The sequence below is a fragment of the Manacus candei genome, unplaced genomic scaffold, assembly GCF_025592945.1.
Source record: "Manacus candei isolate 608988 ecotype Guabito, Panama unplaced genomic scaffold, ASM2559294v1 h1tg000035l, whole genome shotgun sequence".
Classification (NCBI taxonomy): Eukaryota; Metazoa; Chordata; class Aves; order Passeriformes; family Pipridae; genus Manacus; species Manacus candei.
Window position 1 is genome coordinate 6,441,181 of NW_026138083.1, and position 14,181 is coordinate 6,455,361.

The window sequence follows — 14,181 nt, forward strand, 5'->3', positions numbered from 1 at the left end:
GAATTTAAAGAAGCACATTTGTTCAAGAAAAAAATAACATAATAACTAATGTACCTCCCATAAGGAAACACAGCTCTGACTATGTAGATACTGCCAGAGCTATAAACTACTGTTCAGTGTGTGCTGACTGTGCTCCACCATAAATATATATATATAAAAGTATCTCTTTGAGGTGTGCAGGACCTACTCTCCAAATGCTGCCTGAAGTCAGTAACAGCTGAACTTTTGACTCAAAAGCCAAGTTAAAACACTGGTCTTCATTTTCAGGACTTGTGTTTTGGACAAAACCACACTGCAGGGGCTAATACCCAGAAGGGGCATTGCTGACCTCGAGGAGGTGAACAGTCTCTAGCAAAGGCAAGTGAGCTCTTCTGTGATTTCCAGAAGCTCTGCACTTGGATCATCAACTAATTTTTTTCAGGGCAAGAAACGAGGAAACATTGACATATGCAAAATCAGAGTTGCTAAATTAATGTGAAATACTACAAACCAGCAGTGTAAACTTCATTGTGCACCCATGCACATTAAACCCAGTATCATATGAACAAACCTGACCCAGGACACGGACATCCAGCTGAATCTGGACAAAGTCAGTCAAATTTATTAGGATGGGGAGGTGGTTTGGTTTGTTTGGGGTTTTTTTACCATCTCTCAAAAGAGATGACATAGCGAAAGTCCCAGGAGCCCCCCAAGAAGGTGCAGTAAGGAAGGAGTTGGACTAGATGTAGTATGGGACAAATCCAATTTTCTGAAGTCAAGTTCCATTGCAAAGAAACATGGAGCCCATGGATTAGAGAACTGGATTCCATCTCCACTACAGTTAACACCCCATTTCTACTGAATGTGAATGAATTTAATTGTAACATGCAAGGCACAGAGTTAAGAGGGAGAGCCTCTAACAAAACTTCTTGCTTTCACTGGGCAGGAGACACTAAAGAGAGACTAAAGACTAAACCAATTTTTGTTCTTCTAAAATGAATAGTTTGCTCCAGATTCCTGACTACGTCACCACATTAAGTTGCTTAGACTTTTTTTAATTTACAGAACCTCTTTCATACAATTTGCAAGATTCTTCAGAAGACAGCAAGTAAAACAAACAAAAAACAACCCCAAATGTCCTTTCCAAACCAACACAAAAGATGGTAGCTTTAAACTATGTACAAATAAAAAGATATATAATTACAGAACACATTCCTAGCAGTAATTAGTTTGACTGTGGTTTCCGCCAAGTAACAAATACTTGTAAAAATCCTATAACAGATTCTATGTATGGGAACTCTTTGGTCTTGAATGTCCAGCGACAGGATGAATTAAGTACTGAGCAAACAACACCACAAATGCAAGTACTGACACGCTGTGGACAGATGGAGTACAACTCTGTGTCAGCAAACACTTGTCCTGTCGTCCATGATACAGCTTCTTCTAACAGGTTTTGGAATAATTCATGCCAGAAATTACTGGAATCATATATTTCAATTATATTAATTGAAAGCATACAATTATTTTTAATGCCAGTGTATCCTTTCAGATACAGACCTTCTTATAAAGAAATAGGACATAAAACTGTTCTGTTCAGTTAATCCATCTCAGTGAACCACTACAGACCAGAATATTTAAGAAGTGAGCATTTATATTCAACAGAAGTTATCTAAATGAACTCAGGATAATATTAGTGTGAGTGACATAACCAGATACGCATTCCTATGTGGAGTTAACCCACAGTGGTGAAGGGCCTGAATTCTGATCCATCTCTGGTCTCTGTATTTATAGTAACAGATGAGGCTGTGTCCTGCCATAGCCTGCACCTGCTGAGCCGATGCAGCACCTTGCTGCTCCCAAAAAGGGAATGTCATACTTCCCTAGTCTTTGGGCTGTATTGTTTAACCCTCTGAACATTCACCAAATGCTTCCATTTGCACATCTGACTCAGTGGAAAAGATCCAGATTTTTTTTCTCCTTTTCCAGAGTAGTTCTGTCTTTTTAGCAAACAAAATTAAGTTTGCAAAGAGACATACCCAGTGCCAGGGCTGGTTCAGGCATTCAGAATGAGTTCTGAGCCAGCATCAAGGAGGAAACGCCCCAGAGATCCCTTTGTGGATGTAGGGAACTGTTACCCTGGCTCATACACCTCATGGAAAGCACCCACCCATAAACAACACAGGAGAATCAATTTGAATGTTTTATCAACATAAAGGAAAAAAAGAACTGACTTTTGGATCTCAGAGTGAGTTCTGCTGGGATGCCACATGGTGAAGTTACCTTTTTTTTTGGTTTCCAGATGATAATCTGTATGTCACTATCCCTCAACTTCTCTTCCTGGTAACCTTCCTTCTCCCAGAGCAGTCTCACTGGAAGGCCAGACTTCTCCCTTCTACGTTCCCCCAAATCTTTATCATAATGCAAGCAAGACTTTCAAACCATTCTCCTCTAATTTTATGGCATGTTAACAAATCATACTGGTTTTCCTTTTTAAAAGCATAGGTACGTTTCATGACTCCATGGCAAACATGTGAATTCTATTTTAAAAAGTCTATAAAGTGATGAATGAAAAAGCAAATACAAAAGAAAAAAACCTGGATTAAAAGTAAGCTACAAAAAGAAACTTAGAGTTGAGGAACTGAGTTCAGTCATATTATTTCTTTTATTTGCTTCTTTCTAAACAATCTGGATTTCAATTTATGGGAAAAAAAAGGTTTGTTTCTCCTACTATAAATTCAGCACCTTACACTATATCCCTGTTAGCAGGTCAATACTGCATATCCTCCAAGGCAGGAAAAAAAAATAAAGCTTACCTGGAACCCATTTAATCTCCATTCCTATATCCTTCTCTTCCTGTTTTTTCTCTTTTTCTTGGATACTTTGCAAAAGTTCTCTGTACTTGGCAATTTGCTCTTCATCATCTTTTTGGCTTTTCCTTGGTTTGTCGTCTTCCATTTCATTAACTACATCACCATCTAGAAAGAGAGAGGAAAACTATCACAGGCAGCCTCAAAAAAGTGAGCAACTGAAGTTCACATTTAGAAACACCTTCTTAAATGAAATAAAAATAGTATCTGAAAAGACAAAAGAAAATTCGTTCAGCAAATCCCTGATTGGACACAGCATCCTTTACTGTATTTTAAAATTATTAATTTCAGACTCCCTTACAGCAGGGCAGTACCTAAATCTCAAAAAACAATGCTGTAAAGCATTTTGAAAACAGAATCCTACGTTTTAAAAAGCAAACTTCGAAAGATTCTGTAACAGAGATAATTACTCAATGCCTTCACCTTCAGTGACTTGCTGAATTAACAAATGACACAAGATGGAAAGAAGGGTTTTTTTTCCTTTCTTTTTTTTCCAAGTTAAACACGAAGAAAATGTGACTTACAATAAGCTTTTAACAAATATTTGAGAGAGAATAGGCTTTAAAGATGCTGCAGATCCTTGAACTGTAGAAAACTAGGTTTGAGATAGGCTCCTTTTCTTCTGGTTCAGCATTAAGCTGTGCTTCCTACAGTACTAAACTGCAGGGACAGCACAAGTGGTGTCTAGAAAGACATATCAGAGTTGCAAGTCTGGTTTTTGGCTAAAAGTGATGTGTGACACTGTTCTTTTCCACATCCCATCACTGCACAAAGCTGGTTGTTGGCTGGAAGCAGAAATATTTACATAGAATCACAGAATCATTTAGGTTGGAAAAGACCTTTAGGATCATCGAGTCCAACCGCTAACCCAGCACTGCCCACCACTAAACCTTGTCCCCAGGTGCCACATCTACATGGATTTTAAATACCTCCAGGGATGGGGACTCAGCGACTTCCCTGGGCACCTTGTTCCAATATCCACCACCTTTCCCTCATCCACCATGTCATAAAAGATTAGTCAAGCAGGACTTTCCTTTCCCAAGCCTATGCTGACTGGGCCTGATTCTCTGGTTGTCCTGTACAAGCCATGTGATGGCACTCAAGCTGATCTGCTCCATGACCTTCCCCAGCAGCAAGGTCAGGATGACAGGCCTGTAGTTCCCTGGATCTTCCTTCCAGCCATTACCGTAGATGGGAATTACACATGCTAACTTCCAGTCAACTCCCCAGTTATCCAGGATTGCTGAAAAACAACGGGAAGTGGCTAAGCAAGCACATCTGCCAGGTCCCTCAGCACCCTCAGGTGAGTGGATCCCACCTGGCCCCATAGACTTGCATGTGTCTAAGTGGTGTAGCAGATCACTGACCATTTCCCCTTGGATTCATTCTGCTCCCTGTCTTCCAGCTCCCAGAGAACAACTAGTCTTACTGAGGCAAAGAAGGCATTTAAGTATTTAATTAAGCCTTTTCCTCATCCTTTGTCACTATGTTTCCCCCTGCATCCAACAAAGGATGGAGTTTCTCCTCAGCTCTCCTCTTGCTGCTAATGTATTTATAGAAACAATTTTTATTGTCTTTCACAGGTTAAGTTCTAGCTGGGCTTTGCCCTTCTAATTTTCTCCCTGAATAACCTCACACAACCTTGTGTAATCCCCCTGAGCTGCCTTCCAAAGTTCATAAACCCCCCTTTCTTTCCCAAGTTGCAGCCAAAGCTCTCTGTCCAGCCAGGCCAGGCTCCGTCCCTGCTGGCTCATCTCCCGCACACCACATGGGGACACTCAGCTGCACTGTCCTCATCAGAAGCTGAGATCTAAGAGGGAAGCATCTGCTCACACAGAACGCAAAAGCCAACTCTGTTTTGAAGATGAGAAGAAAAATAAGCCATTTTGTTGTTTCTTCCTCCTGGTGTCCTGTGAAGCGAGAAGCTGGATGGGCACTGAAGAAATCCTTAAGCTAAGAAAGGCTCCCTAGAACCCGTCTTCCTATTTACCACTGGTTATGCCAGGAGATATTTAAATATTTAAATGGCAATGCACATTGTCATTCTTTCTCATTTAGATAAAACTTGCAGTTCTTTTGTCAAAACTAACTTTTAAAACAAATGCTCAACACGGCCTTCAAAGGAACCGTAAGAGCTTTTCATTCTGTAGGCAAACAAAGCACATTTGACAACAGCTGCAGGAAAGGAAAGTGAGTTGAGTATGTCCTCAAAGTTTGTTCAGAGTTCAAATAACCTTGTCAGTAGCTTTCAAGCATCACACTGTGTTGCACAACATCAGGAACCACTTTCTGCTGGATATTGAGGCAGCAATGCTTTCTGCCAACAGCTTGTTCAAAGGCTTTTTGAACAAAACACACCAACAAAACAAAAAGTTCTGGTGCATTAACAGCTGCACTGCAAGAGAAACACAGTCAAACTGGGAAGGAGAAAAAAAGCAAAAGCTGATTAAATTTAAGAGTATAAAATACAAATATATTCTTATTGTTTTCAAAGGAAAGTACTAACAGAAGTGCTAAAAGATTTAAGAAGGACAAAGTTAAAATCGTGAGGCTGGTCAGAAACACTCCAATACAACAATGTGTATTGTTGTTTTTAAGAGTTTGTTTTTAAGAGTTAATTAATAAAAACTATAACCAAATGCAGAGGTTCAACATATTAAATTGGTGATTGGCAGCTGAGAGCACATTTTTGTAATCACAGGATTGTGAAAAGATTGTATTCTAAGTTTAAGAAGATTATCTTACAATAGCTGAGTAGATTGATTCCTTTTATTTTTTAAACTCAGCCTTAGAAACAAAGAAGATTAGAAAACTTATGGCAAACATAACATTTGACAAGAGGTCTCCTGCAAAGCTGAGTTTCTTTTAAAGATGGAAATATAAAACTCCCCCTCATGACTTCATGGCACAGCAGAAAATTCAGCTACTGATTTGGATTCTGATGGGCCACACCATAAAAATGCACTAAATGGCTCAATTCTATCCAGGGTAGTTACCCAAATTCAGACAGATAGAAAGAAAAAAACAAACAACACAACTCTCCTACAATGCATGTAGACCCACAGAATTACAAATATAAAGCTCTCTACTCCAGCAGTCAAGAAGCAAACTCAAGGTAGAGGTTATTGCACTGTATTACAGCATGATTCGAAAAATTAAATGTGCTGACCTTAGTCTTACACCAGAAAATAATGACAAAAAACCTGGGATTTAACCCCACTTTCCCACATTCTCAGCACTCCCTCAACAAGAAGTTGTGCAAATCCCAGTAGTTCATCCCAATGATAATAAGAAAAAGAAAAATTTACAATTCAAGGTAATCAAAAGAAGCTTATTTAAAGCACATCAGAGTCAATGTCTTTTCCTAAGATATTTTTCAGGGAGAAAAGATACCGGAAAAAGAGAATGCAAACAGACAGGTAACAGTAAATGAATGGCAAGCGTAAAATTATGGCTTTTTTTAGGGTTTTTTTGCATTTTCCTTCAGGTTGGTAGTGTAACCACTTGAGTGGTGTGCACTGGATGCAGTTTTTAAAACTCCCTTTGCAAACCAGGTGACTGTTGTCACACCTTTAATTAAAAACCAAACCCAACACAACAGCTCCTGCGAATATGTTTTGGAAAAGTATTCAATACCTGCATCAGTGTCTGGTAATTCATAGAAAGAAAATAATCATGTTGTGGTATTTCTATTCTGAAATTCCCATGGAATTCCAGCTCATAAACTGCTGAATCCTCTTGCTTCTTCTTTCCAGAGACAATATTAAATAATTGCATGTTCTACTTCTGTCACCTTCCATGTCTTAGCCTTCTGTAATAGTTCTAGCAAATATAAACACATGTGAAGAGTGCTCATTATTAAGAGAGAAAGGAAGGCTGTACTGTCATCTGATAAAATGCTGTATATGCATTTAAATTTCTCTGTGTTGTCAGAGTTATTGGACCAAATAAATTTCAGAATTGTAACAAGATTTAATCAATAGTCTGATTTTATTTAACATTAAGCACTAATGTTACGTCCTTTCCAACTCAGGATATTCTGTGATTGGATGATCATACCATCAAGATCAGCTAATTAAAAATACACCTATAAAGGTATTTTGTCATATAGTCTGTTCCAGTATCTGTGTGCTGTGCAAAGCAGAACAGCAGAAAAGATGTTGCTCTTGCAAGGATTTAAACAAAAAAGAACAGATTAAAAGCTGAGACATGAATGCTTAATTTGAAGCATACTTTAAATGCCATACACTAAGGCACTGGTGCTCGTGGTCAAAATAGCAATTATGGGCTGGATTTGGGGAATGCCACAAACAATTCCTGACTGGAACAAAGGCACCTGAGTGACAGAAAATTCAGGAGCAACGTAAAGGAGACACTTTGTGCTATGAACCACAACATTCCAGGTCACTGAAATACTTGACATTACAAAACTGTTGTGTAACAGTAACACTAACAGCCACGATGCACATATTAAAAGCTGAACAATTCCATAAAAAACCCGCCAGATTAGAACAGGCCAACAAAATCCCGTTTATAAATAAAGCCTTTTGATAAGTTTAAAGAGTATGAATAAAAGTCCAGGACATTTTTTCCTTCCTTATCACACTCCTACATGTCCATTCACGCAGCTGACATTGATTTTTCCCATTTGTGCATAGTGCCACAGAATTCTGCTGGATGGAATCCTGACAGATGGGATCCTGTTTTGTATCACATAACTGCATGGATAAAACCTCAGGAACACATTAAAGACATGACAACATAATTCCTCTATTAATAACTTACTTTTCAAAACCTCATTAGAATCCAGACATTTCCAGGTTTAAAATTTATTAGTGTGATAAGATTACTCTAAGGTCAATTTTTTTTTTTCCTTCCCAGCAGTGGAATTTTACTCTTTAAAGGTTCTGAAGTATTGCTTACATGGATATTTGCTTTCATCACTGTCCTATCACAGATGCTATTCTTTAACATCATGATCATCTTGTATGATCCCCAAAGTTCACAAAGGTACAGTTTGTAAATGAATTTTTATGCATGAGAAGATGAGAAACAAATGGACATTAACCCTGCCAAGATATTGCCAAGCTGAGTTTGCTGCCAGAAGATTTCCCAACTCCATAACCAGAAAAATCTGTAATGTTCTTTTCCATGCTCCAAGCTCATCTCTGATTGCAACAACCTGCTTTAATGCAGCATAAATCAATTTTAACTCTGCTTGAAAGACCTGATTAAGGCTTAATGAAGTTTTATTTGCCTTGTAATTTAGGCTATATATATTAACAAATGCATGACGAATTTTAGAATGAAAACAAGCAAGTTAAATCAGGGATTTACACATTGGTGCACCAAACACAGAAGATTTATGTACCTTACAAAGTTGGATGAAATACTCTTTGTATTCTTAAGAAGTGAATCAAAAAGCATTTGAAAGATTCATTTAGTCATTAACCACTTGACATTTCAAACCAGAACTCGTCCTCTGAAAAGGACGCACTCACAAGTTCTATGGTTCTGTAATTTTATCTCAGAAATGAAGAGATTAAAGTAGGTATTGCCAAACTTGACAAAGAGATGTCAAGGTACCCTGAAAAAAAGAGAAAGGGGGTAGGAGGAGAAATAAAAAAAGCAAGAAAATTATTTTATGCTTAGAGTTTCAAGCTCCTATTCAGAAAGGAGCTACTCAGGGGCACAGTCATTAGGATCACTCCAAATCACCTACTGTTTGGTCATTTTTGATCAGTGTTACTCAGACTTCACAGAAAGGCAACAGATCTTCATTCATTCAGCACCAAATAAACAGAATGGCTACCACATTCTCTACATAAATAATTCAAATGTATGATGAAAAACAACTCTAACAGATTTACCATATCAACAATAAAGAAAACAGGCCATGATTTAGATCATGTGATCTTGCTACTTGAAATCCCTCAAACTATAATTGTTATACTGGGCTCAATCAAACATTAATACACCAAATAAAGAGATTCTGCAGTAGACAAATAAAAACCAGAGAGCTGTTTCAAAGCCAGGGTGACAACACTTAAGTCAAACTCTTATTAACAATCTTCTAAGTAAGCTGAAAGTCCAAATTCAGCTAACATACTTTGTCTCCAAAAATAATGACACAATTTTGGGGTCACACCAGTGATACTGTTTACTTGGAGAATCAGAACTGGGTTTGCATAATGAGTATCAGTGGTGGCTTTAGAAATACCATTTTAAAAACTCACATATGTGTTTTCCCGTCATGTATAAAGAACACTGGAAAAGTGTATTTAACTCAAACGAACAGAAAGAAATAAAGAAAAAAAGAATGTCAAGGTCCAGGAAATTTAAAAAACTCTACATCTTCCATGGTAAGGGGCCTAACATATGAATCTTCCAAAAAAAGTTTGGCATTTGTCAGTGTTCTGTCATCAAGCTAATTATTTACTAATTGAAAAGAGAGAAGAAAAAATGTCAACGTGCTCCCCCTCGTTTCCCTCCACCTATAGGTCACACACACAAAACATAAGCACACACCAGTTTCAGAGCTGTTTAGCTCTAGAGGAAAGGCAGGTTATTCTCATAGCAGAACCTGACCACAGCTTTTACAAAACAAGCATAAAATTGTCCTTGTAAAAGATGACATTCAAAGCATTTTCTGTAGATACGGAATTGAAATATTTAAATAACTCCTGTTCAAAACACTGGAGATAATGACTCTGTGGACAACATCTATTACCAAAGTACCTTGCTGCTCTTCTTCCTCTTCTTCACTTGATGAAGCCAAATAGGCTTGAAAATCCATGTCAAGAAGCTCCTCTTTGTTAAAAGTTCTGCTGAGTGATGTGACTCGTTCATGATCTGTCTCGTCCCATGTGATATCTACCTTAAAAACAAGAATGCCAGTTGTGGAAGCTGGAACACTAAAGCTAAACATTGTAACACTGGATTTTAGGGAAAATAATTTGATACCAGCAATATAACCCTGTTAGTAAGCTCTCTACAATAATTAGCTATAATAACCATTTGCTAAAATAAATTTATTTATAACTTTTTGGAATTTATTTTACAGTGAGTTTCAAGGAGTTTGAGCTACATAAAAAATCTCCTCATGCACTTAAGAGTTCTGTAACAGCAGGCCACACAACACAAAACCTCTGCAAGCCACATTTCCTTTGTGGCAGCAGATACTGGTGTTGAAGTAGCCACCAACTCCTCTCTTTTCCTCTTCCAGCAGCAACTCACTCCTGGAATCACGTAGGGATCGCAGTGGGGACAATGAAAGCATTTGTAAAACTGCACCCTCAACCAGAGCATGGAACAGATGAGAGTGAAAAATGATCCAGCAGAAAGTACTTATTTCTCAACTAATCACTTCCCCAGCCTGGTTCCCTTCACAGCCAGATGGAAGTGTTGGCTGGCAGTGAGACAGAGCAGGGGTGAATCGCTACAAGGAGGGGAAGCAACTGCTTAGGCCTGGGACTACTACCAGACAGGCCCTTATTGACTTACACACAAACACCCATTTTAGGCAAATTAGAAGATTTAACTGTGAAAAAAATACAAAGCCATTTCATGTACGACTTTTACTGGGTTAAAACACGGTATTTAATTTGTAGCAGAGAATCCCAATCTCTTTTAAACTAATCCAAAACAGGGCTGCAACTTCCGGGTCTGTAACACGTTCAAATCTTTCAATGTGTTTGATGACTTTATTTTGAAACAGTGGAGATAATCAGTAATCTTTTCCCCACTACAAACATAATTTCCAAGCTGACAGCAAAACTAAACACATTAGAAAAACATTACAAAACCACTGTATAGGTACCTTTGATGTCCCCATAGCAGCAGATGTGAAGTACTTTGGCTTATAAGCAGCTACGTTCACTTCTGAGGCTTCATCTTTCGGCTTATCATCAAATGTAACATTATCTGGAATAAATCTTAAGGGCAAATAAAACATGTTATTCTTCAAATACACTGGGAAATATCATAGTATAAACAGCCTAAGATTTTCACGAGTATGGTACATCAGCATGAAAGAATGTGCTAAAATAAAAAGCAGGTAAGCCTGAAATGGGAACAAAATGGATGAATGTTCCAGAGGTGTAAGATGAACTGCCCAGCTTCTGCACAGCTATTCCACAGGTTTTCTGTGTGTAATACACCCTTTTTGGGAAGTAAATCAATTTTCAGTCTGGTCTAAACAGGGCCAGAGGCAGGGGTTTTTTTGGTGGTTTTCTTTGTTTTAAGAGTCATCTTTGCAGGAAGCTTAATGTTAAAAGTTAAAAAGTTAGAAAAATGCAATTTGGAAACAGATAAAAAAAATCAAAACATTTTAGGAAAGCCTGGTACATCTTCAAAATTATAATTAGTAGGGGGAAAAAAATGTTAAAAAGACCAAAGTCATGGGTAACAATTGAAGAACTTGGTTTAAAAAAACAAAAACGTTTCTACACTATGTGAGATTAAAATTTAACAAAGCAGAAGATTAAGAAAATCACTGGAGAATTTCAAACAGCTGTGTCTGTTGTAAAACATTACATTTCTATGTTTAAAATGATGAAAAGTTACATGTTCACTTGGCAAAGATCATCTTCTCCAAAATGGTTCAAAGCAAATGAATTAAGCTCCTCTAGAAAATGATTCAAAGCAAAAAATTTAACTTCCACTGACTTCCAAGAGTGCCCACAACACGGGTCCCAAAAGACAAATGGCTTCTGTCACAACCTTTTATGATTTAGTAACTTTTCTGCTCAGACTGAAAAGCTTTTTTTGCAACAAAAGGAAATACTAACAATGAAGCAAAGAATAATTTAGAATCCTTTCTTCTCCAAACGTGACTTTTGAAATATTAGAGCTTCCAGCTCATCCACAGGGGCCAACATATCTATTGCAGCTTCATGACAACAGCAGCAATATTCTTGCCCCATGGGAAGCAATCCTGACAAAATGCCACTTCTGGACCCGTGAGGAAAGTAAAGAGAAAAAGAAAAAAGCAACACTGTGTTGCTGTTTTCTTTTCTAAATCCTATCCCTTTACTTAGTTGTACCAAAAGTTTGAAGATGCAACCAGGACATTTTATCTGTCTTCTCTGAAAATAATCTCTCTGTGCAGAGATGCTCTCAAACTTCCCATATTCCAGTGGTCAAAAAGAACTAAAAACAACCAAAGGGAAACTCAGCAACCCACTGGATGCCCAATTTATCTTCATATCTCATTTTGGTTACAGAATAAAGTCAATATAATTTACTCCAAATTATTTTAAACTGCCTTTAATTCTCCCTCCCTGGCCCAACATGTAAAAACGTCCCCAGTGGAGTTACCTCAGGTCTATGAATGAACAGCTACTTTCAAATTCCAGTCCATCACATTCCTCATAAATTTTATTGGCTGTTTCAGGAGAATCACATTCTACAACTGCATAGAAGTATTTCAGTCGTTTAAACTGATATTCCCGCAGTTTTTCCCTATAAATCCTGCGAAAGTGGAGAAAACACCACGGTCAGGTGAGCTGGCTTTAACAACTTCTCATCTGCAAAACATTTTAATTCGAAAATTAAAACACTTATTAAAAACATGCACCAATCAAACACTCTCTCAATCTTGTGATGAGATTAAATATTAAACAGCACGAGGTTCCACCAGTTTCTATTCAGTTTTATCAAGTGTCCTCTGATGCACTAGGAACTTTCTCCAAAGGGATCTTCCCTTATTTTAGATGAATCCAGATTTTCTAAATGCAGGGCAGTCCAGCAGGATGTATCATACAAATATGGTCCCAGCCAGGCTGCCAAACATCTGGAAATTCTGGAAAAATATAAAAGCAAAACCTTTAACAAAAGCTAAAAAAAAACCCCAAAAAGGCAAAAAAAGACATGCCTTGACAATGGGTTAAGTTAAGCCCTAGTAAGCCAGGACTGCTGCTTAAAGCACTCAAGAAATCTCCATCTGGGAATTCTTGGCCCAAGTTTAGGTCCCTGTTGATGGACAGATAAGAATTTTGACAGTGAGCACCAAAGGGAGTTTACTGCATGAATTTGTAGAGGAGAAATGCTGTGTTAAGCTCTCATTCATTTCATTGATTACTCCAATGAGCTACATTATATGAATGTTGAACTCACTCATCAACAAGCAAATCTTCTCAAGTTTCATCATAATGCATTTATGAAATGCACTGAAAGGAACCAGGGCCAGTTGTAAAACATCACTTGAAAAACCTAAAAAATTGAGGTGTCCACAGGGTACTTCCACATACAAACTTCTGGAAACTTAATTGGGATTTTCACTGAGAATTAAACATGTTGTATCTCTCATTTGAAGATATAAATACCCATCCTCCTCTGTGGTATTCTCTGGAAGCTCAAACAGTTCCACAGGTCCTTTTTGTTCTTCCTCTTTCAATCTCTCTTTTCCAAACTCTGAAGGATAAATCTTCACATACAAGAAACACAAAACAAAATTTTTAACTATAGTGATGTAATGGGCAATAACTAGGAAAAAATGTCTCACCAGGCTTTTAGACTTCATGGTTTTTTATTTAAAATCAGTAAAAGGATCAATTCCATAACCTTTAATACCCTCCTAATTTTAATGTATGGAAAAGACAGCAGAATAACCAAACTGCCTGCTAGGAATGAGTATATTTTGAGACAGACGAAGAACAACAGGAGCCCTGACTTTGTTCATTTCACTGTGACCCTTTTCAGAAAGGGGTATCTTGACTAACATTTCTCAGAAAGATGGAGGCAGACACTAACAATGGAAAAATATAACTTAATTGACCAGAAACCCACCAATTTATTAATAACTTAGAAGTGGTGAAAAAAAATAAGTTTTGTGCAATGGTAAGAGGGTTGGAAGGCATTTAGAAATAGCCAGGTTTAAGGTTGGGTTATTTATCATAAAAACACTGAAAATTAAACTTAAACCAAGGAAGTGTTGAGAACTTCACTATTAGTCTCAGAAAAACAGCATTTAGAGCCAAGCTCATAAACAGGAGAAATCAATGGCTTTGGCCTCTAACTCTACCAAATACATGGCCATTGCTGAAAAGCAGCACATTTATTTCTAACACAACAACTTGAAATTGCAACACAGTTTCTCATTCTCTCTTTAGGTTCTCCACAGAACTGTCTTATTTTGTATTTTTCCTATTTTTTTTACAGTAATAGCCAGTACTCCTTTTAGAAATCAGATCTTACCTTAACAGAAAACACTGTTCCTCCTTTGGGTGTGAAAGAAGTAAATAGAGCCAGCAAATCCTTAGCCTTCAGCCTATCCCAATCCATATTACAAACTGCCAATCTACTGGTAATCTGGAAAAAAAAAAAAAAGGACATA

At 37.6% G+C, this 14,181-nt stretch overlaps 1 protein-coding gene across 1 annotated transcript in view; it reads right to left on the minus strand.

Moving 5' to 3' along the window:
• Nucleotides 1-14,181, minus strand: part of ESF1 (ESF1 nucleolar pre-rRNA processing protein homolog) — a 30,590-nt gene that overhangs the window by 12,328 nt on the left and 4,081 nt on the right. The window contains exons 4-9 of the mRNA XM_051792673.1: nt 14,043-14,156; nt 13,172-13,272; nt 12,165-12,317; nt 10,666-10,780; nt 9,585-9,723; nt 2,793-2,954 (exon numbers count right to left, since the gene is read on the minus strand). Coding sequence (XP_051648633.1) covers nt 2,793-2,954; nt 9,585-9,723; nt 10,666-10,780; nt 12,165-12,317; nt 13,172-13,272; nt 14,043-14,156 — 784 coding nt within the window. The remainder of the gene's footprint in view (nt 1-2,792; nt 2,955-9,584; nt 9,724-10,665; nt 10,781-12,164; nt 12,318-13,171; nt 13,273-14,042; nt 14,157-14,181) is intronic.